Below are 23,973 nucleotides of genomic sequence, written 5' to 3'. Positions count from 1 at the left end.
GTGTGGACCTACTGAGCAACTGAGCAGCAAGCTGAGAGAAGTATGTGCGAAGGGCTGGGAAATTCATTAGGTCCACGCGAAGTGGAGATGTGGGGTAGGAGGGAGCCGGGCTTACCGAAGAAGTGCAGTGCCAAGAGTGTTCAAGGTCTCGTGGGGGTGTGTTCGTTGGTTCGCTGGCTTGGCATAATCCTGCAGCCACTTCAATCGAGATTAATTAATTGAATCGGTTTAGGTCGCCTTGCGAAGCAGAAATAGCCATTGCTTTAAGCATAAGCAAAGGGCTAGGCCCTGGTCTCGTGGGAGTGTTAGTGGAACGTTGTTAACGGTGTTGGAGGTGGGCAACGAAAATATAAGCCGGAAAAATGAATAAAAGGATATCGCTTTTGCCGGTTTTGGTACACGGTACGACGCTAAAGTGAAGAACAGGATCCTTGTGTAGATGAAGCGTGTTTGCTGGTGTTTGTGAAAATCGTCGTGTGGCGACCCTCGCTAGCTGCGGCATGTTGCCAGTAGTTAATTGAGTTTCCTAGAAAATGCGTTTCAGTGACGAATCCTCCCTATCCTTGTTTTTATTCAGTGTTTTCTTCTTGTCTGGGTAAGGAATCCGTAAGCACTATGCGACAGCAGGAACAATACGAATAAGCGATGCTTTGCGTGTGGCTGTCTGTGCTGTGTGTTGGTTGGTGTGTTAGTGTTTCGAATTGAATATTTATTACAATCCAATAAAGTCGCAAGGAAATGGCATAGCTATGTTTTGCCGCCATTACAGGGCGCATCGATGTCGTGGTGTCGAAGGTTGGAGTCTGACAAGCAGAACGACACGAATAAGCAGCGTTCTGCTGTTGTTGGGTCATGAGCGTGGCTATTATGTGTGAAGTGAAGACTTGTGTTCGTCAGTGAAGTATAAAGCCTGAGCGTACGTGTTAGTGTGTGAGGTGTGTCCTCTGATGTGCAGAGGGGTTTGATTTGTGAAGCTTCGAACGGCCAAATCGCCCCTCAGTCAGTAATTGAAAGTGAAGCATCCGATGTCGACGCTGACGGTCAGCACAATGAAACCGTCGCAGAGAATGATGAACTGTAATGAAGAATAATTCGGATGAATTGATGTTTCGTTCGTTTTCTTTTTCATGTTTCTGTTTTCGTTTTGTTTTGTAATCCTGCCTAAGTGAAATACAAATTCCTCACAGGAAAAACGTGACTGGCATGGCAACTGTAGTCTGTTTTACAAAGTAGAAATTTTAACAGCATGTATAACGTTGGCAATAATGATGATGATTAACTCTATTAGAGTATTTGTACGTTTTCAGAACAATGTATCGAACAATGTTGTAGCATGGAAAGAATGAATGCATATTGAACAAAACAAACATCGTAGAAGTTGCTTGGGACTGACAAGCGCAAACCCGTACCAATCGTAAACTGACAATGAACATGTTAAAACTTCCTTTGATGGGTTTCGGCCCAACTTGGCAGAGAATTAATGTTTGTCCTTGACTTGCAATACCATGCGCCTCCATTAACCATGCACCTCCATTACGATACTACTGAGCGATTAGTATGTCTTCGTCATCAGAAAACCGCAGCAAATGAACAATAACTGCATAAATTATTATGTCATGCTAGTCAAATATACCAATACAAATTCCAGAACTGTAAACTTTTGTTATACTTGTTTGCGTATACGTGGTTATACGTGGATGAATGTGGCAAATAGCATACGAGTTTTCTTTTCAATTGACCCAACATGCTATGAAGTCCTTTTTCGATTGCAGTTTTAGCTGTAACTTTTTAATTACTTTTCCTTAGCAGTGCCGCAACAACAAAGAACCAACACGGTGCAGCTCATATTGAGGACCTTTGAAATGCGTACCACCCATGCATTTTGCTGCTTTTGTAGACTTCACTTCAGAATCGAGGCCTTCGAGGATGAACCATTTTCTGTTGCTCATCGAAAACTCAACAATGTGCATATCCTTCATATCATAAATAACAATGTGCATATCCTCAACATAGAGCAAACTGTCACATCCTTGCAATATACGGTACAAAAATCAACACTGAGATACGCATTAACAATTGTTTTTTAAACTGGTACACCACACCGGCACGCGGAGAATAAGAGGAAGAGAATCATTGCAAACGCAAAACCAATAATTGGTCAACAATTATTTTTGCCGATTCTTGGAAACGACAGCTACCAATCAATTAGGAATAAAGGAGCCTCTTGGATTGATGGCGAGAGTTTGTGGTTAACTACTTAACAAAATAAATCGGTGTGCTGAGCTGCGTTTAATACAACTCGGCCACTGATTATTGATCAATTTTGCTTTTTATTGAAATAGTCATTTATTAAATTAAGTAGCATTGATCAGCATTATGAAAAACAGTATTGGTAGCCAATAAACACGAAAAACAAGATGTACACAAGCATGGGCCAGGATAATTGTAATAGAAGTAATAGGTCCTAAGGAAGTTTGGAATCTAAGTGATGGAAATTTACCGAACCTGTCGAAAAATAAACATTCTGCATAAACCATAAATTTACTGTCCCGTGCAAATAATATCTCAACTACCCACATATCGGCTAGACTTTGCCGCTAGATGCTTATTCTCGTAATTCTTCACTTTCGTACGGTTTCTATTAATTGAATAGAGTCTATGAGAGACTATGTCTCTTCCTGTTAACCAAATGGTTGATCTCCAGCTCCTAAAAGTTTGGCAAGAGGAAAACTTATTGAACTGCTTTCCTGAACTAAACAGGTTTGAACTCCCTTCTGAACCAAACATCACTAAGGGTCTGGAGACTCTCGTAACGGATAAGTAGACTCATTTGGTCTTGTCTCTAACGTGTTGAAGAAAGCCGAAGTGGCTGTATTTGGAACTTGGGCGTTATCTTACAGAACAGCTTTTGAGAAAGCATTTGCCGACTACAGTTTGCGCAAAATGAGATCGGTTTCAATTTTATTGTCGATTCTATTGTTAAACAAATTTGTCTCAGCTAAACTCAAATTGAATTTGTCGCAATAATACCCATGAGCAGAGAATGCGCATATAGAAGTGAAGCGTGTGGTAGTGAAGGTAGTGAAGCGTGAAGCGCCCTACCTATGTTTCGCTGAGCTCAGAGGGATCACTTGAAGCATAGGACTCGTGAATGCTTCTTGATTCAAGTCGATGCATTATATTACTTAGCTCACGTTAGAAGAGACCGGCATGCCCGGCATAGGGTTGTTCCAGCATCGGATTGGCCATAGTAGGAGAACGATCCCGTTGATTTGATACTTCCTGCTTAGCGGCGGCAGCGATGCGCGACACGTTGATTAATTCGCTCGACGCGACGCTGAGTTCATCGGTATTGATGGCGTTATGGCGTCGTATCGTTGTCATGATATTTGTTGGACCAACACAAAATCCTTGACATTTTTGATCAACTAATGAAAGTAAAGGCGGCGCTAAAAGTCTGCTTTACCGACCTTTAAATTTTCACTTAGTTCACTCCAATATCGTCTAGAAAATGACCGATGACCACATTCCAGTTACAGAATCAAAAATGTATAAATTTCCACGTTAGAAGGTGTGATTAAATATCTAAGATCCACCTCTGCAAGCCATTGCTGTTAAAAACGCTTCATAACAAGCTGCAACGAAGCTGTGCATTAATCTAAAGTTGGATAGAAATGTATTTAGCCAACATTGAACGCATCTTTCCAACAGTTCACGCCGTCGGAAAAGAGCGATCAAACTTTGCTCCTTGATTCCGTCCGATCATCGTTGAAGGACTGTTTTGTTACAGTCCAGTAGAAGATGAAAGCGATTGCGAACAAAACGTCTGATGCTCTGGTCTTTGTTCGAGTATCGCAAGCCTTTGTCCCGGCCAGCGAATCGTTTGAAAAGCGGTAGATTATAACTTGCGTTGTTGTATGTTACGTGATGGGATGTGAAATTTTACCGTGTCCGGAATGGCGCTGCCATTCTGGTTTCGCATCAAGACGACGAAGGACATATTGTTCCGCCCTTGGTTAGTTTTCTTGGTAGATGACAAACCTATTCCGGCGATCCAATGCGGCATCGACAAACGATGACAATTCGCCCAGATGGAGCCATTATCTGTTGAAATAGTCCATCCAGAAGGTAGGAAGAGCACTGTGCATTCCGTTTTTTTTGTTGGACGTTCCCCAACCAATGCATCTGCACTCGTTGCAGTGCGACGTAGTGCAGTAGCCTGCCATCGCCGGGGGTGATGAGCAACAATCACCAACCATTCTGAGAGCACTGTTTCTTAATATGCATTCACTAGCTGTGTCTTTTCGGTTCGTTGTTTCGCACAAAAGGGACATTTTGAAAATAAATGCCCTCCAATGAGATAGCACTAACGACGATGGTAGCTTTTGATTAGGTTTAACGCTTGAAAACAAGTGACAGTTTCCTAATTTTGCTTTGGAAAGCTTTATTTTAACGAACAAGTTGAATGTTTGAATGTAAATATTGAATATCCTGCAGCAATTCATATACTCTATTCACTTCTTATTCACACCAAACACCTTCGGTTAAACATAAAATCAAACCATGGAGATTATTCGACAATGCGTTCAATAAATCGCTCCTGTTCCGAATCGTATCAATCAATATTGTATTTGCGAAATGTGATACTTTAAGTCCTGTGTCACGTTTCTTATCGGCAATGCGATAACAAAAGCAAATGCGAATTACTGAAAAAAAGTAATCAGCAAATGGCAAACCCTCGGTTCTCGTATTTCGTAAATTGGATTAATAAACGCCGCATGTCTCTAGGCAGCTATGGCGCGATGTTTGCAGCGATGATACGTAATCGGAGCAATAGTTGTTTAATTTCCTTTGGCGCAATTTTTTCAAAATGCTCTCTACGTAGAATATACAGAGAACGGGAAAGTCTTTAACGATACTTGTGTGTTCTTAAGTACGCAATTTGGCATGGAATGAATTTTTGTTTGTATGTAACCGTTTGTTTTCCAGGAACCGGTGGCGTGCAGGTGTTCGGATGGTTGACAGGCCAGTTGCATTCGTGTGCTGGAAACAAGTCAGTGTGCGAACAAGGGAACAAGAGTGTGTGCGTGGCGTGAGGAATTTCGGTCGCGAGGACCCGGTCGTGCGTGATAGTGAAGTCAAGGGTGATAGCGTTGCCACGGGGGTGAATGCTTGCTTCTAGCACACCAAACAGAGCATAAAAGTGAATGCGTACAGTGTTCCATCTGACTTAAATGTCATCATCTATGTGGTACTAGGAGAGTGCTAAAATCCACATTGACGGCCACCCCTACGGTTCCATATCATCGGCATGATATAGGGTTATGGGACGGGAAGCAACCAAATCTAACATTTCCTTAAGGTATTGGTAAGTATCGAACGGCAAACTACGCTTTTTCAAAGTTGGACCATTTTCCAGGAACCATTGATTTTTGGCCCGTTTCATGCTAGTTGGCGACAATATTTTAAGCGTTAAAATATTCATCCATGCTATTTTCTGTTCGGTTGGCAACGAGCCATCCCCGATTGGATCACTACGTTTTTCCAATCGATGAAATCGGCACATTGGTTCCTTTTTACGAAGCTTTCGCAGAGCGTCGCTTTTCTCCCTTTTCCCTAATGGATCAGAAGGCAGCGTAATTGGAATTAAATTGTACAGAACTCGGGCAGGTCTGCCGATCTATCTCTACCAGCCTTTCTTCCGCCATCAACAACCCTATCAACTTTAGGGGACACAAAATGCTTGTAATGCTGGACGTCGACACAGGTATAGGTATGGCCATGTACGGGACATTATGGTATGGCCCACAAACGGATGTTGGTAATCGCCATGGTGTATGCTTGTGGCTGTGCTAAGGAGGAGACTTTTGGAGCAAACAATGTTATTCCTCGCTCGATGAAGACGTTGGCTTTTGTTGAACCTGTTGGCGGTTCTGGCGCTCATTTGTCAAAAGGACAGCGCGTCGGACGGAACAACATGGTTCGCCAGATGTTTAATTACACTAATGCGTTTACCGCTGAATGCTTCTCCTAGTCTGCCAAAGGCGAACTAATACAATCAGAGTCTAGTGAAAATAAAGTTTCTGCCATTATAGTCCGTTATTAGATTTGTGAGTTGTTTGAGAAAATAACCAACTGAATGAAGTATTAAATATAAGGGAAGCATACAGGAAGCTACCAGTGGCCGGGAGTGAAATCATGAATGACCACGGAAGGCCAATGGGCACAGGTGAATAATTTATGACGACGGAACCCTTTTGCCGTGGAACAGTTCTTGGTCTCACTTTTCGTAGGGTGCCGTGACAGAGTGGTAATCGTCCTTTTTTTGATGATTGTCCTTTTTTGGTCAGCAAACTAAGAAAGCGTGTTCATCGATAGGACGACGACAAGATTTTCCCTCAGCATCATAGCGATTTCATATTGCCATCTGTTTTAGGTAGCTCTTTTTATTTGTCTGACGCTCGCCGAGTCCTCGTTGAGGGTCAACGTGGACTCAAAGTTGGACTACGAATATGTTTGCATGAATAAAACATCGAACCATGCGGTGATTGATGGGTTTTGGGTTTGCAAAGTGGGTAACGGAAAAAGAAACAGATACAAGACGCAATTTGAAAATGGTCTGTTGAAACGGGACGAGAGAGTAGACGTTACTATAAGTCGCCCTCTCTTTAGATTGGAAAATGTTGAAGCGTGAGACCTTTGTGCAAATTGTGTACCAAAGTTATTTGGGCAGCTGAGTGCTGCCAAAAACGCAGAGGGCCGGTTCCCAGGATATCAACCTGTCGACGGGACGCTCCTTAGACCGAGTCGAACAAAAATCGATATTATCTTTCGTCGGAACGGGAGTTCTAATTTTAGACTTCGCAACGGAAATATGAAGAGTCCAATGAAGTTTGTATATTGTCTGGAGCAGATGGAACAGAGTCATGCATACACGCACCCAAATAAGGCACTTCCATGCGACTCCGATTCCGAAGCGCCGAGGGAAGAGATAAATAACAAAATGGTGTATATGAATAATGCATAATCTTCCCCACCTGTACGGTAACGGCCACGAAAGCGTCTTATTTCCACCCGGCATCGACCCTTTAATCTCGAGCATTTATCCATGTGCCGTGCAATTTGTACGTTCCCTCACTTGTCCACTGAAAAGGGAAGATTTTGATCGCGGCACAAGGGTAAAGCAAAAATTTTCGAGGAACGTAGCTAAATGAATAATTGTTCGAGCAGAAGAGCTTATTATAATGTGCAAGACTCATAAATGTTTGGTTAGAATGTGTCTGCAGCTTAGAGTGCATAAGACCATGATGTACCACAACTCTTTGTTTTGTGTGTGGGTTATGGCTTTTGTTTTAGTGCTTATTACCGGTTACCGAAAGCCATAAACTATGAGTGTAGTGAAAAATGAAGTATCTGAAAATTTTCCACTAATTGGCTGCTACAACCAAAAGCATTCAAGCATTCAGGATTCAAAAGCAGTTCCTCCTGATGTTGCTTTACCAGGTGCCTATTTGTCCTGCATCTAAGCAATGACGACCTGTGTGTAATGTAATGTTTGGAAATATTCAACAGCAGACTAGTACCAAAATGCCCTTTTATACAACATTTCAACACATTCCAATGGAGAAACGTACTGGGCGTCCCCATTTGACGGGAATGTTTGCAGTATATTTATTTAATTTATTGTTTATTCATCTAAGCTTGAAACATTTGTTTATCCAGCCTACTATATTTCGTTTTCAATATTTTTGTGGATCGTTAGCGAATACGCATTAATATCCTAACTTACTTATGCATGATTGCATTAACCTCACAAATACTCCAATCTGCCAAAAGAGGATGAAAAAGTCGTCGTTCTTGTCGTTTAAGAAGTTGTAAAATATAAATCCATAAAAACAGTATAGATTCTCGGGATTTACTTTCTAGCAGTCTTGTTCAAGTGAATGACCCGTCCTGATAATCTTTGTGCGTGATGGTAACACTGCCTGCCTTTATTGCTCTTCTTGCCTATTCTTTCTTTGGTGGGCTCTGCAAAACTAGCACCATTCTTGGAAAAAATTGAGGAAATTAATTAGTTAATAGATTTTGTCGTTCTGCGAAATACTTGCTGGAAGCACGTAATGTAGTGGGTTGTGTGCGTACTCTGTCATGAAGATAGCGTACCCAGTTAGAATTCACCCTGCAAAGATCAGTATCACTGATATAAAATATAGCTCATTGTCCCCGTTAATTGTGCCTTTTTGTAATGATACAAAGAGGCCATAAATTCGAAGGTTATTTCCGTTCTCATAGAACAGCGAACAATGGCAATAATTTGCTTCTAAAAGTTATGGTACAAAGTTATTATCATGAGGAAAAAATGTTTAGCCTGTCTTGTAGTAAACGTTTCTACAAAAGTGAACCCAGCAAAGAAGAAAAAACATTGAACTTTTGCAACTCTGATCATGCGATCAGAGCGATCAACAGCGATTTATGAATTGAAGTTTTACAATTATTTCTGAATGTATCTGAAATCACACTGTGTCATCAACACCACATACAAACTTTAAAAGGCTTTTCACAAAAAAGATATTCATACAATTTAATTTTGTTTCATCGCTCCCTTTCTTTAAATCATTGTTTCGAATAATTTGGAGATAACATTCGCACCTCACCGAAACTGATTGAAGCGAAACCAAAATCTTTTCAAAGGCTAGTGCCATCATTCAAGGCCATCGACGAGCCTGACGACAAATTTCCACGAGATTAATTTCTGTCAATTTTTATCGCGCATATTTTTACTTCGGGTTTGAGTCTAATACCCTCATTTTACCACCAATTCAATTTTTTCACGCCTTGCGATAAAATCTCAAAACTGGTGATGTATATATGGATGAATCGACATGATTTGATTTATGATGAATGGTGATTTGGCAGTTGAGTGATGACAGGTTTCACGCATTACTATAGAAAGTGCGTACTAGTTTAAATCATCGGCAATGATCCGACAACTGACTGATGGCACCGTATGTTTGTCTCTCCCACAGATGCAGTCGTAATCAACGTGTTGAGACGGAAGAAGACAGAAGTAGAGACAGAGACGGCTCCGATAAGATGCCGTCACGGAATGCCCCATGGATGTGGATAAAGCTCCTCGGGCTAGCACTGGCGATGCTGGACCTCTCGTTGGTTACGGCTCAGTCAAATACGCCGCAAACATGTCCACCGGGAAGTGACATCAGCCCGTGTGTCTGCCAGGTGAAGAAGAACGGGCTGGATATCCTGTGCGAAGCGACCGACGTGCAGCACATCACGAAGGCAATGAGCGCTCTGAAGGGTAAAAGTCCGATAATCTTCTACTTGAAGCTGCGCCACAACAATCTGCCAAAGCTGCAGGGATTCGTATTCCTGGCACTTGATATCCGGCACCTGACCATCCACAACAGCAGTCTTGCTACTATTGAGGAAACGTCTCTGAGCTCCCTAGGTAAAACATCAGTCCTTTGAAGTTGGTTAGCTATAAGGGTAAAAATTATGAAGGTTTGATACGTTGCATGAAAGTGACTCACATTGAATATTATCAGCATATTACATTGCTATACCTGACTTTCATTCGTACTATTAGCGTTGCATTATTACTTGCACCGAACTCTTCTGTATTACAAGCAGGTGTTGTTGGAGCTATACCTCATAAGTACGGCATTAAATATTTCCTTCATGAAGAATGTAATATTCATAGAAGTAGGATGTTTTAAATGTAAAATGCTTTATATTCACACCAGTCTAGTATTCTAGACCTATGGTATACTGATTCGGAGTGCTGTGAAAACTGATCGGCCTTTTCGAAACATTTATGTGTATGTATTGTTATAGAATCTCTCTCTTCTTGGCTCTCTGCCGTAACAAGTGACTTTTCTTCTTATCCGGCAATTACAACCGCCGAGCGGTCTTCATCTTCAACAGAAACAATGTTAATCTCTGTTGCTTACTGTAACGCCGGCGTAAGGAATCGTACCCAAACCAGATGCGTCACAACGACGAGCGTTAATCAATACTCTATCAACGGGGGATTGTTATAGCATACGCATGTAAAATTTGGCCTAAATTCGAGAAAATCCAAAATATCAAACAAGAGTTAAAATATTTTAGTATTTTCAGCGTCTACTGATAAAACTGTGGCCGTTTGGGGTAGACTTTAATAGTGGGTCGGCCAACCTTTTAACGGTCTCTCCGCGATTAGCATAGTAATTATATCTGTATGCAAACTTTTACCCGTAGGCCGTGGTCTAACACAACTTGATGTGTCTCAAAATCAACTGATGAGCGTACCGTCGAGTGCTCTGAAGAATCTGCACTATCTGTTGATTTTGAATCTCAACCACAACCGCATTTCGCAGATCCACAACCGCGCCTTCGAGGGTCTGGACACGCTCGAGATTCTTACCATTTACGAGAACAAGCTAACGTTTATTGAGCCAGACGCTTTTCGCGGCTTGGACAAGTAAGTGACCATGCCCACGCTGAAATGGAGAACCGGAAATGGAACCACTGGGATACTCCCTCAAAATAACTGCATCAATTGTTTATGTGCTCTTATTCTTATTCTGCGAATTGATGGTGTAGGAAACTGAAACGGCTCAATCTGGGAGGAAATGACCTCACATCGGTACCGCAGAAGGCTCTCTCTATGCTGGATAACCTGCGGAAGCTGGAACTGCAAGAGAACCGCATTAAAACGATCAAGGAAGGCGATTTCGAGGGTAAGGCTTATTTGCGAAGCAGCTCCGTTGTACTAAAAAGTTGGATAGGGCAAGGATAAAGCAACGTTGTCAGTTAGGAATTGACTAAAGAATCGGAAAGTTTTTATCTCTTATTGGTGATACATCCGCTATTTGTTGTGCCCTGTATTCGTAGGTCTCGAGAATCTCGACTCGTTGATATTGGCTCACAATCAGCTCACAGAAGTACCAGCGCGGGTGTTCTTCCACCTGACGCTACTCAATTCGCTGGAGCTCGAGGGTAACTCCATATCTTACATTGCCAAGGAAGCGTTCGAGGGTTTGGAAGGTAAGTAGCGAACTGAACTGGGTCGTCCTTATCCCGACTGGATCAGTTAAGAAGGGATTGAATGGGACTTTGAGCCGCTTAGCAACCGGGTCTGATGAATATCGTTTCATGCCGGGTCGTTGGTCCTTTTTCACAGAAAACCTGCAGTATCTACGCCTTGGGGACAATAATCTGCACATCATCCCGAGCGAAGCCCTGCGACCCCTTCATCGCTTGCGGCATCTGGATATGCGTTCTAATAACATCTCCGCCATTAGTGAGGATGCCTTCGTAGGCTTTGGAGACTCGATAACCTTTTTGAATCTGCAGAAAAACGAGTACGTACAAGAATGAAAGGTTTGGAACACTCGTCAACATTTGCCACCCAAACACGACATTTACATTCATTAGTAGACGTTGGTGTTACCGTAACACACTGTTATAGTCCTATTTCCGTTGGGTTTGCTTTTTGTTATCAGCATCAAGGTCCTTCCGGCGCTCGTTTTTGAAAATCTCAATTCCCTCGAGACGCTCAGCATTCAGAACAACAAACTGACTCGCATTCCGGAGGAGGTGATGGAGCCAATCATGGATTCGCTGCGTGTCGTAGATATCATGGGTAAGTGAATACGTAATTCCACCAGCGTGCTCTGGTTTGCTTGTCCGTCCAAAACGATTCTCACTTACACCCGGGCTATCTGGGAAATTTTGGTACAGAAGAATTACTGACTAACGCGAACCCCGTGCTAAGATACCAAGCGGTCTCGAAAATTCTATAAATTTACAGCCTTTCGACACTGGGAACTACCCAGCAGACAACATTTTATAATGAAAGTTTGTGAAACAGATTGCAAGATGGGCTGGCTTGGCTACCTCACTAGAGTGGTTTTAATTTATGCCCGTCTCTTCGAGTATCGTAATCGGAGGGGTTTAGGTTCTCTCTTCAATTAGATCACCGAATAAAATTGTGTAAAGATGCTTCAGCAAGTGAGCGAGAAAAAATTGAAATTTAATCTAAACGAACGATTCTTTTGTTAACGAATCTTCTTTCGCTATCGAACTACCTGCTACCAACAATTTGCTATACAACGTAATGAAATTGAAATTTGACACATAAATGAACAGCTTCCTTTATTAACCTTGTATAAAAGGTGACGAAAATGGCAGTTTTACTAAAAACGAACACACAAATCGTATGATCCCACTTTCCGTGGGTTATTCCCAAAAGAAAATGAGGTCAACAGCACGCTCGTTAGCTACTGACAAGAACCTAATATCGCCGCGCTTCCGGTCGTGACAACTCAATCGATTTGATGGCTGATGGCGGAAGCAGCATGATGACGATTTTGGCAGACACGAATGGCAAACGGGGCTATCGGAAACCGGAAGATCTAATGGCCGGTATTTTCATGGTGTTATGGGCAGCAGTCATTCGTGGGGCTAGCCTTTTGCCGTCGTTGGCCTTCGGTCGAATAAATGAAGATCAATCGTGGTGTATTTTATTATTCTCGGTATATGAATGAAGGTTTCCCTCACGAACAACCGTTGAGGATAATCGTTGGTCGTCTTTATTTGTTTCTAACGGGTTTCGTTTTCTACTGCGTGACACGGGCAAAGGTGTGACAGAACCGTTTCGTAGTTGTTTTGCCGTGTTCCATAGCAGCATGCAAGTGGGCTTGGCTTTACGGTATATTTATGAGAAATCCTATCGAAACTTGATTGGCCCACCGAGGACGAGGGATGCGCACTTCCTACATCACTGATCATAAATAGAGGTTTCCACTAGGCTCGTTTCGTTTTTTTGGGGGCCGTTTGATTTCGGGGTTTGTTATTCAATTGAATACAATAGTGAATGAAGCTGTAAATTAAAGTTTTTTAATCAGTAAAGTGGCTTTAGCAATTTCATAATAATGCAAGGATAGTTTGCAAGCCCACATTAAAAAAGTATTTTATACACGATTTTTACTCAGATAATCCACTGGTCTGCTTATGCGAGCTTGTCTGGTTCCCGAACCTGCTACGAGAACTGAAAAACCGCGACGATGAGATGACTCAGAAAAAGCGACCAATGTGCACGATGCAGAATGAACACCGGGAGTACTACGTGCAGAACATGCCGCTGGAGCGCATGAACTGTGTCGGCAAGAAGTACCACACGTCATCACTCAGCGGCAATGGAGCTCCTGGGAAGTACAGTCTGGTCACAATGGTCCTACCGGCGCTTGTGACCGGAACTGCGTTGATGCGCTGTGGCCGAATGCGCTAGAAACCGTGCTCGGTGAGTAGGCTTACGATGAACGGGTGTATAGATATCGAAGCAGAAAGAAAATCTCAAGCACTTGAGCATCTTGAGAGCGATGAGATGAGGAGCAACATCTTTACTGACGATAGGTCGATCAGAGCAGCAGCAGAAACCGAGTGCAGAAATACAAATGTCACTTTTATTTTCCACACTTTCTTTAAATTTTTATCGATCACAGTGCGATTGGGTCGCATGTATGACGACCGTAGTCGATTTGTTCGATCGTTTGTAGTGCTCCCGTGTGTGCGGGTCTCTATTCATGACATGAGCGAAGAAGCTATCGCCACCAAGACATCGCATTACCAAAGCGTCTTTCAATGAAGTAAATTGCGTGTTTTACGTTTCCGGAACTGCTAGCTTCGATACAACCTCGCTCCGAGGACAACGAAGCTAGCATCCAGAGACCGAACAACATTAGCCAGTGAATAGAGAGTTAGCTCCCTTTCTTCAGCCTAATTATAGCTTCACGCCAACATGTTTTGGTAGATTACTTTGCTGAAGCTAGTAGACGTTCCCACTTTAAGTTTAGGTCAAGTCTAGTGCGTAAGATCAATCATTCTCGATGTTTCACAAAGCTCCTGTCATCATCACTATCTTAAGGAAAAAAAATTATGAAGTTGAAAATGTCCGGGTATCGTCGCTTTACAACACATTCGATCAATATTTCGTGGAATTTCCCGTGGTGTTTTAAACGAAACTGGGATCTTTGTCAAGTGTCAGGTGCAATGATCCACGTTTTGTGACACGGAAATCTAGATTAGCAGACAAAGTGTTTAATTTGGAAGGTCTATTCAGTTTGGTCTTATTTCATAATTTTAATGAGTCAAGGACATTCTTATTTCGTGGAGGACTTTTCTATAATTCATATGGAATATACAACCCTTTTCTCTATGTGCTGGAATGCACACCGCAAAGTTGGACGGAATATTTAACCCTATTCTTAGGCCCTTCACCTGTTGGGTCACCACATTGCTTCTCAGTGTCAAGTTTCAAAAATGCACTGGATAGAGTTATTTACACAAAACGATTTACACAACAGAATAGTTGACAGTGTTAAAACATATCACATGCAATGCTTAAAATTATGAGAGCATCAATGAATGCAATTAAATATCTAATATATATACACCGCCAATTCACGTATTATATCACATATCAAACAAATAATGTTGGACTCAAGCAGAAAACCACGACTAAAGGATACAGTTTATCAATAGATGTCTATATATATGAAATACAACAAAAGCGAAGAAAGCAAATAACAAAACATATCAATCAAATAAACAAGAGCATATAAAAAACCACTTGACACAAGATACCGATAGAATAGAATAGCGCCAGTGTTGTTCCGGATGCCAATAACATCAACATCTTGCGCCTGGCAATCGGTCGCTTCAAAGAAGAACGAACAATCATGTTATTACATTTTGATACACTTATACAACCCGTAGGTAGAGGTTCACTAACGCCCTGAGAGAGAAAGTCAACTCGAACACACGATGGTTTCTCCCAATTTATCCCCCAAAAACATATCATGGCCCTGGTGCTCAATCACGGGCGAACAAAACAACACAATGATCGATTCGCAGCTGATCGAGAGTGAGTTTATTTCAGCAACATATCAATGGCAAGCCTGCAGGTCCCGTTTTTTCGGAGGACAGGATCAAAACATATCATGTTTCACTCGTCAAGAATTGCACGGTTGACACTTTTTCTTACCATACTTACCATTGGATAAAACATTTCATGTACACGTATCTACTTAGATGCATGTGCAAGTGTGTAGAACTTTCACAATTGAAAATATTGAGCTTTAGCGTCGCTGAAGGTGGAGAAGTGTCGTTTGTAACTCAAACCGTTTCCAAAACATATCATTAGTGTATAAGGCACGACTTTAACTTGAACTTTCACTAAATTGTAAAACACAAAATATCCATCTAACTGTAATAAGGAGGTTTGTTAGCTCTTCGATTTCTCGCCATTTTGTTGGCTTTAAAACGATACCATATGCCAGTTTGTTTGTATATCGAATTGCTATTTGGGTGCAGAAAGCCCGACAGAACTCGAACAGTCCAAATGTACCCTACCGTAGAATTTAAGGTCCCTACACAACCATAGTCAGCTTCCAGCTCTTAAGGCAATGATTAAAACTGTAATGGGACTAGAATACCCGTCAAAACATCAACCCAAGAGTGCAGTTATGCTGCAAGACTTTCAATCAGACATCATATTTTCAATCACTTATATGTACGTGAAATGTGATTTATATTTTTCCACACGACTACAACCCAACTGTAACATCGTTTTCCACACTCTTGCGAATTACCGCTAAGCGTAATGGAAGTAAAAATTGTCTATTCGATCGTTTAGAAACATACGAACAAGGATATTTACTTTTCGAGCTTGCGGAACATGTTGTGGTTGTGTTGCTGCTGTGTTCGAAACGTAGCCGCAGTAGGCTACCGTGTACTACTCACAACTGATTAGTAACGCTGGCTGGATGTTAATTGTCCTAAAACAAAATCGTCCTCAATACTTAGCCCATAAGCATACAAAGCAGAAGTGTAGATGCCAGAGTAAATTAAATTTACTCAACACAACTTTCGTATTCCCACACTCACAATCGCACATATATTGTACGAACGTTGGTGTACTCCGAACGCATATATTTTCCTACCGTAGTCCTTTAGAAACCGGATGTTCCGGCAGAAGATATTGTAGAGAGTGTGTCTAATGAAAAATGTGGTTAACGACGTTGAATTGTTTTCGGGTGTACGCTTTAGAGTAGCAACTTCAGAGAGAATGGTTTCCCTGTTTTGTCTGTAATATCGTCGATCTTTCTACATCCGTTTGTTTAAAATCGAAAGGCGGTGATGATGCAAACGATTAAGTGTGGCGATTTACTAAATAAAATTTCGTAGTATTTACGTCAACCCCGCATCAATTTTCCATCCACCAGATTTAACCGCAAAAAACCCTCTTGTTGCTATTCATCAATCCTTCACAATCGTAAAAAATCATCAATGTTTACTCTTAACAATGTAGTTCCAATCAATTCTATGGGTGTATGGATGTAAGTGTTGCTCGCAACGTGGCGGCAGCTAATGAAGTGTTATTCATTGTGTATCGAAGTTCTACCGATCACCGATCGTATCTTTCCGAAAGGAAACTTATACTCTAGTTGTAATTATGAAAACCACACAAAATTCTACAATAGAAATAGATTTGAAAGTGTAAGTTAAAGAAACACGTGCAGTGTAAGAAGAAAGAAGGTAAGGAAAGATTACAAATCAGAATGAAACTCCACCATAGAAGTGCAAACCACAAACGAAAACTACAGAACTATCAATACAGAATATTGCAATTCTAACTGTCTGTTTATTTACTTGTGCAAAAAGCTTGTTGTTATCGAAAAACTAGTATTTCAAAACATAAAACCAATTGATAAAAATCTGTTACTATGATAAAGATAAATCTCAATGGCTTACAAAAATGAAAACCTATCCGGGTGTATTAAACAGAATCTTACCAGAAAGACAGAATATGGCGGCCATAGCGGCTAGCAAAACAAACTAGAAATCGAAAACCAGAATATCTACAGAATCTCTGTAGCTTAAGAGTAGCTCTAGAACAGATAGTTATGAGCACGAAAAACAGGAAAGCCCAAGTCCAACCCTCAGTCTCAGAAGTAGAAGAACGTACGTTCAAAACTCCTTGCCGTAGAGCACACAAACCACACAGTACAGTACCCCGGGAGATTCCCATAGAACAACAATAGCACTGGTGCGGACTAGTAGACCCCGACGTACACCGTACAATGGTAATGAAAATAAAGTTATATTTGTATTTACGTGCGCGAGGGCACCGCAAGAACCGCAGAAACAGTGCGCAACACCTCTATACCGCGGATGCAACAGGCCTTTGAAGGCAAGTGATAAGCTGCTGAGAGCAGAGCTAGAAAGAATATCGTTGCATATCGACTGTCGCGTGCTTGCTAGGACACGGGATTGGACCTTTCGTTGGGACGTCAACGTGGACGTGTGTTTATATGCGTCGGAGATGAGAATGCGCGAAATGTGCGAAGAAACTGGTGCGACACCGACAACAACTAATGAGATGCTAAAATAAAGAGATTTTTCCCGAGTTGATTCGGAAGCCAAAACAACTTGTTTTTTTTTTAAACAAATCCACTTTCGGAAAGAATTATCTACTCTTTGATCAGTGCATAGTTGCATTTATTTCATCTGCGATAGTTTCTCCTTTCATCGGAATGATAAACACATTGGTGAAATATGCTTCCTCGATAATTTGAATGCTTATCAGCTAATACTAGTAACAGGTCTCCAGTTATGAGTAAATTGTGTGGGTAAAGGTAAGAATCTACCATTTTGTAGGTGAGTGTTTAGTGTGTGCTTGTGTGAGTGTTTTGTTGGGTATGAGTGAAAAATAGATTTAATGGAACGACATGGCACCCCAACGGTACACTTTTCTTACAGTTGAACGGTTTCATTCGTCGCGAGGACCTGCGGAGACAATCCATAGTTGGTGTGATTATTTAGTAAAAGGAGTACAAAACGTAGCTGATGATGAGGCCTTCATGACGGATGATTATGCTCGTAGGACAGGATACTGTTTCTGTCATATGGTGCTATTTGCGTGCCCAACCGACTTTCTGGATTTACTGTGCTTGTCTTGCTGTGGATGTCTTCGAAGCTTGCTGAAGCGCCTAGAAAAAGGGGGGTCAAAAAGAGCGCTAAACAAATTTTCAACCCATCACGGGCAAGATGTAGTGCAAATTGCACCGGCGTACGTTGTCACGAAGTTCACATCAGCACCGGAACGTCACAAACGTTGACGACAAAGGACGCTTAGCACGACACTGCGATGAGACACTTGGAATGAAAATGACACTGGACAGACAGACGGAGCACGGATAGGGAAAGCGTAACTAAGAAAACACTGGACCACGTGTGGAACACGAAACGTTCACAGGACAACAGCGTACATTTAGAGCGGCCAGATCTGAGTCGATCTGGTGCTATAATTACCATTTTTCCGTATCCGTCAGCGGCAGCCGGCAGCGTTCCTACCGTGTATGACAACTTAAATCACTTTTATTCACCTGTCATAACCTCCATAAACTCTGTGGAGCCAGAAAATGCAAATTAGTTTCCTAGCTCTGTGAATCTTAGCCGTGTCAAATATTTACCCTCGAAGTCGACCGTTCCAGAGCCATCGGCATCTATTTCATCTATGATATCGTCAAGCTCTGTTTCCGGCACTGCACCGTCCAGCTCCCGCAGTATACCCTTGAAGGCGTCCACCGGAATGAACCCTTTGCCTGGTGCAATGAAAGAACGGCGGTTTTCATACTGCTCAATTAGCTAGCCGAAATCGCGACGATGACAAAACATACCATCTTTGTCGTACATCATGAAAACTTCACGAAGCTCCTCTCGCAGCACGTCATAGTCTTCATCGGGTTCCACGTAGTTCGATGCTAATTCGATGAACTCTTCAAACTCTATCAACCCGGACTCATCAACATCGTATTCCTCAATGACCTCTTTGAGTTCTTCCTCTGAGCAGGCGTATCCTAATAGTTCCAGAATCGTGCCGACCACTTCCAGCGAGATACTGCCCTTCTTCTCAATGTCGAATGCAACGAACGCTTCCTTCAGCACTATAAAAATCGGTTAGCAACATCGCGCTTCCAGATTACCGTGCTGGCTCAACTTACCCCTCATCTGATCCTTGCTTAACTCGGCCTTGCTCATTGTGGCGAGTAGTGTTCTGCTACGAGTGCTTAGTCCAACAAAAAAAATGTACTACGTAAAGTTCACGGTGTCCGCACGATAACTAACCATGGCCATAGGCCCAGACATTCCTTTTTGTAAACTTGTCGATCATCCCGATCGATTACAATCGATTGCGGTTCGAAGCGGGTTGTGATTTTTTGCGCTATTTTCGGTATTGCGATCACACGTGCCTCTACCAGCGAATACGATCACGCTGTTGGTCACCGTTGCAGCAACAGTACTTTTTTTATCCTAAACGAACGGAGCAACAGTAGTTGAACGCTGTAATCTGTTGACAAACGAAGCGAAACGCGGAAGACAATTCGTCGCTCTCGGTCTCTGAATGCGTGTCACGTACTAACATCTGCTCTGTGAATCTAGATGTATTTTCCTTTGTTTAGCCTGCTCAGTCGTATTAGAAAAGGACTAGAATTTGTGGATTTCAATTAAAAGGTTGCCCGGAAAGTGTTTCAAAGATTCTACTCAAGTTATTTCAACCAATACCCAATAAACTGTACTACCAAATTTTGGAATGTAACAATCGTTAATTGATGATTGAACGAAAACTGATAAAAATGGGATTTTCTTTGGATTTTCACCTTCTTGCAGCCGGTTTCGAGCTCTGTTGAACACAACCTTCTAGCGCCTACCGTTATACTATTTGTAGTACACGCTCATGGCAACAACTTGCATCGTTTATTGATCGGATGTTCTGTGGGGTGCGAAATGACAAATTGGTCGTAATAAAATTTTATCTAATTAGATACTGCCGAGTCGCACACACAGCCACCATGGGCCACCACCAATCGATACAACAAAGGTAACGAGACAGCGTCCCGATAATTTACGGTAGAACTTGGGCTAGGATCGTAGATGGTGTTTGAATCGGAAAAGTTTAGTCACTTTCTATGCGATGTGTGGGGATTAATGGGGCGGGTTTGTGAGAAGGAGATTATACATATTATGATAATTCCGTTTGAACAGTAACACAGTAACGGTTTGTCCACCACACTTCCGAATCCGTTACCTGGCACTAAATTGGTCGATAGCCAGTGTTTACCGACGGCAATGGTCGTATCACAATCACGTATCAAAACGTATGATTGGGGTGCGCAAGCAATCAGCATAAAGCTAGCGGTCTCATGCTGTTGGTATGAAATATATCGACCCAGTTACAAGGGGTTGTAGGAAGTGTGGTAATTATTTGCAAAGCTGATTGCAAAGCGCACCACCCCGTTCCCAAATCGATTCGATAGGCTTTCCTCTAGCTTTCATCCCTCCTGGTTTTCCGTTTTTTCTGTCTCGACATCAGCCACACAAGGCGTTATCAAAACAGGACTAATGGGTGCTAACGAGGTCATCACTAATGGCAGTGATAGTTTAGCAGCCAGAAGTGACGCTACTAGATCACGGAGTTGATTTGCAAACTGTGCAGAAGGTCAGAGAAAGGTTGCCTAAGTTTCAGAGTGCAAACAGAACATGAAAGGCAGATTAAAAATTACCAAAACTGTCAATGGTTTACACAAGAGAGAAGGCAGAAGGTATTCTACAAACAGCAAGCTGCTGTAGGTCCGTTTTTAATTAGTAAGGCCACATTTTTAGCTGTTATCCTCAACCCGGCTGGAATCGAAATGGAAACAGTTGCCTGGTGGTGCTGTTCTGTGTGACATGTTTCTCGGTACTCATGTGTTTGGTGCTGGCCGACATCTTTAGGAACGTAGACGAAACGTAAGCGTAATGCTATTGCTGTAGCGCACAAGGGTTTGGAACGTCTGCGTGAAAATCATTTGCCTTTTTGATAGCGATTCCAACACGACCACGACATCGCAGCCGTCCGTAGTCCCCTCGACGATCTTGAGGACGTCTGCCGAAGCTGTACGGTGCCGTCTGGTTGTCGACTGTTTGATAGAATGCACCGACATAAGTGTGACTAATTTGTCTTCCGAAATCGACGAGCTGGCGAAGGTGAGTTGCGAAAGGTTGCAATTGCCCAGTGAAGCAAGTAATGCGAGCGAAGCAATTCTTTTGTCTATAAATAGACAAACGACTGCCAGGCCATCCGTTTGATCGTGACATCCTTACAAACTCCGGAAGATATCCTGCTCCGTAGCTGGTTGCAGCTAGACGTGGACTTCGAAGTGGCAGCGTTACATTTAATAAGTTCCAACATAAACGCAATCGAGCCGGAATCCTTTGACAGTGGCCCTATGTTCAGTACGCTTATCCTAACTCTAGAATCGCTGAAGCTCCAACATCTTCCAGCTGGTGTGTTTCTAGGCCTGCAAAGTTTACAGGAATTGAACCTGAAAAATCTCCCGCTAAAGCAAATCGATCCTTACGTGCTGGGACCGATGAAGTACTCGTTGACACGCTTGGTTGTCGAGGGAAGTTTGGAAATGATCGACCCGAAAAATCTTACTGGCACCGCCACGCTGGACCGGCTAGAGATACTTTCGCTAGAACACAACATTTTTGATGCAGTGTTGCGCAAGGACTCGTTCATTAACCTGCCCAAAATAACGAGTCTTTATCTGCGCAACTCTCACATTTCCTCTCTCGGTAGCGGTGTTTTTCAAAGTATCTGCGATACCGTGAAGCAGATTCATCTGACCGGCAACGAGATGCAGATGGTTCAGAAAGGTACATTTGACTGCTTGAAGGGCAAGAACGTCAAAGTGTTTATGCAGGACAATCCTTGGGTGTGCGATTGTGGACTGCAGTATCTGCAGGAGATGCTCAGTGACGAGAGCCTTACCTTTGATGAGCCGTTATGTGATAGCCCGGTAGAGTACAATGGATTGCCTGTACGGGAGGTGGCAATGTGTGGTACCCCTGTACCACCGACAACGGTGCCACCTGAAGTGACGACTAGCAGTGACGCTACCGACTCATCCACGGACGATCCTACCACAGCTTCCGAAACAACGACCAGCACACCCTTGACAACCGAAGTGACCGAGTCCGGGAGTCCTGAGACTACCGATTCTACAACCGAGAGCACCGTCGAATCTTCCTCCACGGAATCCACAAGCAGCACCGAGAAGTCGACTAGCACAATGTCGCTCTCGTACAGTAACGACGAAACGGAGACCACAACCGATCCACCGGAAACGACAACATTGGAAACAACAACCACATACACGACTGAGTCAGAAACTCTATCTACCACCGATGCAGAGCCAACATCGGAATATACAACTTCTCACGATGTCACAACTCCCTCTACAACGATTCAAACGACGAATATATACCCCACTATGCCAACGGCATCACCCAACGTGGAGTTAGAGTGCGAGAGTTCCGCCAAATCAATCATAACGGAGCTGGAAGTCTCGGAAGCGCGCTCGCGTTCCGCCCGTTCAAGCAACTCCGTTGCACTGCATGTCGCGTGCCGCACCAAGCAGTTTAGCATTTCCGAGGCACAGGAAGGAGCGGTGGAGATCTTCTTCGACAAAACGACATACGGCGCGATCCTCTGGTTCCACGATACCTCAACTCTGTCGTCTGTGTACTCGACCAATATCGAAGGCAGTGCGCACTGTCAAACTGTCGGCGGTCAAAAAGTACGCATAACCAATCTGGTGCCCGACAAGAACTACATATTCTGCGCCTTCGCCCTACACGAAACCATGGTGTCACCGTTCGACTGTCTTCCCTACCGATTGCAGCCGATCTATGGGCAGCGGCCGTGGCTTGTTGAGGATCAGAAGATTATGATGATTTCGATTATAATTTCATCCATTCTGGTCGCGGTACTTACGGGCGTCCTGGTGACGTACTGTTTTTTCAAAAGTTTGGCGCTCTACAATTCGCGTCGTAAGTATTTTTGGAGCCGGCCAGCGTGACTTCATCCCGATCCGAAAAGTCTAACATCGCGCACATTATACCGGCAAAGGCATCTCGTTCGTTGCAGATTCGAAAAACTCGGTTGTGCCGTTGGAGAGCAATGCCGCGAAGCATACGTACATGTCCCCGATGCCAGCCCCCAAGAAGCTGTCAACTCCAGACAGGTGCGTCAAATGCATGTATTAATGAGGCAGTGACAACAGGATTTAACAATCAGTGCTTTGAACTTGAAAAGTCAATTTGCAATATTAAATTCAAGGAAAAGCACAGATTACGCCCTGTTTCAGATGCATCGGCTTCAAAATGTAACAAAATGTTTTTTCGATGTTTTCGCGTTGTCTGTTTGGCCCCAAGACCAAACATAAGGCGCAGCGCCTCCGACACCAGTATCGAAAGTGGCCGAAGTTACGTGTCCGCGGTGGTGCCAAAGTCCCAGTTCGAGTACATATCCTGGAAGATGGAGAACTGTCGGGAGGTAGGCCGACCGTCGTTGGAGTACCACCCGACTAATCCGCCACCGCCGCCCCTTCCACCACACCCGAGCAAGCGGCTGAAGAAGCAAAAGTCGGAGATCAAAATCAACTTCCAACAGCAGCACGAGATCTACGACGAGCCGGCCGGACCCAGCTACGGTGGGCGTACCGCCGGCAACAGTGTTTTGCATCAGTCGCAACGCAGCACCCGGCACCGCATGTCCGCTGCTGGAGTTATCCACTGACGGAACTTGCATTTACTAAAATTGTACACCGTCTGCCGAACCCATCGCGTACCATCCTGAACAGCGAACATGTGCTTCGTGGAGAAAAACGAGTAAATAATCAAAGTACGACCACCTAACAGAAACGCTGTTGGGGCCAGGCATTCAGCACTGGGAAACGGGCCAACATTTCCCGATACACTAGGCGTTGGGAAGGAAGTTGTAGGAGTGCTCTTGCAGCAGTGAATGCATCTGGTGCCCTCGAATATTCGTTTCTTCTTCAGCCAACCATCTAACGTCGCTCC

The 23,973-nt window shown here is 43.1% G+C and overlaps 3 protein-coding genes across 4 annotated transcripts; 2 read left to right on the top strand and 1 right to left on the bottom strand.

Moving 5' to 3' along the window:
- The first annotated feature begins 4 nt into the window (after positions 1–4).
- On the top strand, positions 5–17,478 carry LOC128268715 (insulin-like growth factor-binding protein complex acid labile subunit). 2 transcript variants are annotated; one of them, XM_053005911.1, is made up of 8 exons: positions 5–40; positions 9,027–9,466; positions 10,258–10,480; positions 10,603–10,739; positions 10,894–11,046; positions 11,183–11,363; positions 11,505–11,644; positions 12,996–17,478. In XM_053005911.1, the coding sequence occupies exons 2-8, from the start codon at positions 9,094–9,096 to the stop codon at positions 13,289–13,291; spliced, it is 1,503 nt and encodes a 500-aa protein (XP_052861871.1). In that variant the 5' UTR covers positions 5–40; positions 9,027–9,093; the 3' UTR covers positions 13,292–17,478. The 2 variants fall into 2 exon arrangements, with proteins under 2 accessions (XP_052861871.1, XP_052861870.1); XM_053005910.1 differs by lacking the exon at positions 5–40 and adding an exon at positions 5,088–5,368.
- A 58-nt stretch (positions 17,479–17,536) lies between these two features.
- LOC128277616 (troponin C, isoallergen Bla g 6.0101-like) lies at positions 17,537–19,229 on the bottom strand. The gene is made up of 5 exons (XM_053016097.1): positions 19,068–19,229; positions 18,744–19,010; positions 18,537–18,668; positions 18,376–18,470; positions 17,537–18,053 (listed from the first exon to the last, which is right to left on the bottom strand). The coding sequence occupies exons 1-4, from the start codon at positions 19,102–19,104 to the stop codon at positions 18,442–18,444; spliced, it is 465 nt and encodes a 154-aa protein (XP_052872057.1). The 5' UTR covers positions 19,105–19,229; the 3' UTR covers positions 17,537–18,053; positions 18,376–18,441.
- Positions 19,230–20,604: 1,375 nt separating this feature from the next.
- LOC128267201 (leucine-rich repeat-containing protein 4-like) lies at positions 20,605–23,689 on the top strand. Its single transcript, XM_053003991.1, has 6 exons — positions 20,605–20,666; positions 20,728–20,853; positions 20,928–21,090; positions 21,165–22,941; positions 23,021–23,135; positions 23,326–23,689. The coding sequence occupies exons 1-6, from the start codon at positions 20,605–20,607 to the stop codon at positions 23,687–23,689; spliced, it is 2,607 nt and encodes an 868-aa protein (XP_052859951.1).
- The last annotated feature ends 284 nt before the right edge of the window (positions 23,690–23,973 follow it).

Source organism: Anopheles cruzii, chromosome 2, assembly GCF_943734635.1.
Source record: "Anopheles cruzii chromosome 2, idAnoCruzAS_RS32_06, whole genome shotgun sequence".
Taxonomy (NCBI): Eukaryota; Metazoa; Arthropoda; class Insecta; order Diptera; family Culicidae; genus Anopheles; species Anopheles cruzii.
The sequence above is the reverse complement of the archived record's forward strand: the minus strand, read 5'-3'. Positions and strand labels throughout refer to the sequence as shown.

Excerpts from the sequence above, each read along its gene's own strand:
- LOC128267201 (XM_053003991.1), top strand. The coding sequence starts at position 20,605 with ATGAAAGGCAGATTAAAAATTACCAAAACTGTCAATGGTTTACACAAG. Across the intron at positions 21,091-21,164 it reads AAATCGACGAGCTGGCGAAG|ACAAACGACTGCCAGGCCAT; the intron begins GTGAGTTGCGAA and ends GTCTATAAATAG. Across the intron at positions 23,136-23,325 it reads AAGCTGTCAACTCCAGACAG|ACCAAACATAAGGCGCAGCG; the intron begins GTGCGTCAAATG and ends TTTGGCCCCAAG.
- LOC128277616 (XM_053016097.1), bottom strand. The coding sequence starts at position 19,104 with ATGAGCAAGGCCGAGTTAAGCAAGGATCAGATGAGGG. Across the intron at positions 19,011-19,067 it reads AAGCAAGGATCAGATGAGGG|TGCTGAAGGAAGCGTTCGTT; the intron begins GTAAGTTGAGCC and ends CGATTTTTATAG. Across the intron at positions 18,669-18,743 it reads CATGATGTACGACAAAGATG|GCAAAGGGTTCATTCCGGTG; the intron begins GTATGTTTTGTC and ends TCATTGCACCAG.
- LOC128268715 (XM_053005911.1), top strand. The coding sequence starts at position 9,094 with ATGCCGTCACGGAATGCCCCATGGATGTGGATAAAGCTCCTCGGGCTA. Across the intron at positions 10,481-10,602 it reads GCTTTTCGCGGCTTGGACAA|GAAACTGAAACGGCTCAATC; the intron begins GTAAGTGACCAT and ends TTGATGGTGTAG. Across the intron at positions 11,645-12,995 it reads GCGTGTCGTAGATATCATGG|ATAATCCACTGGTCTGCTTA; the intron begins GTAAGTGAATAC and ends ATTTTTACTCAG.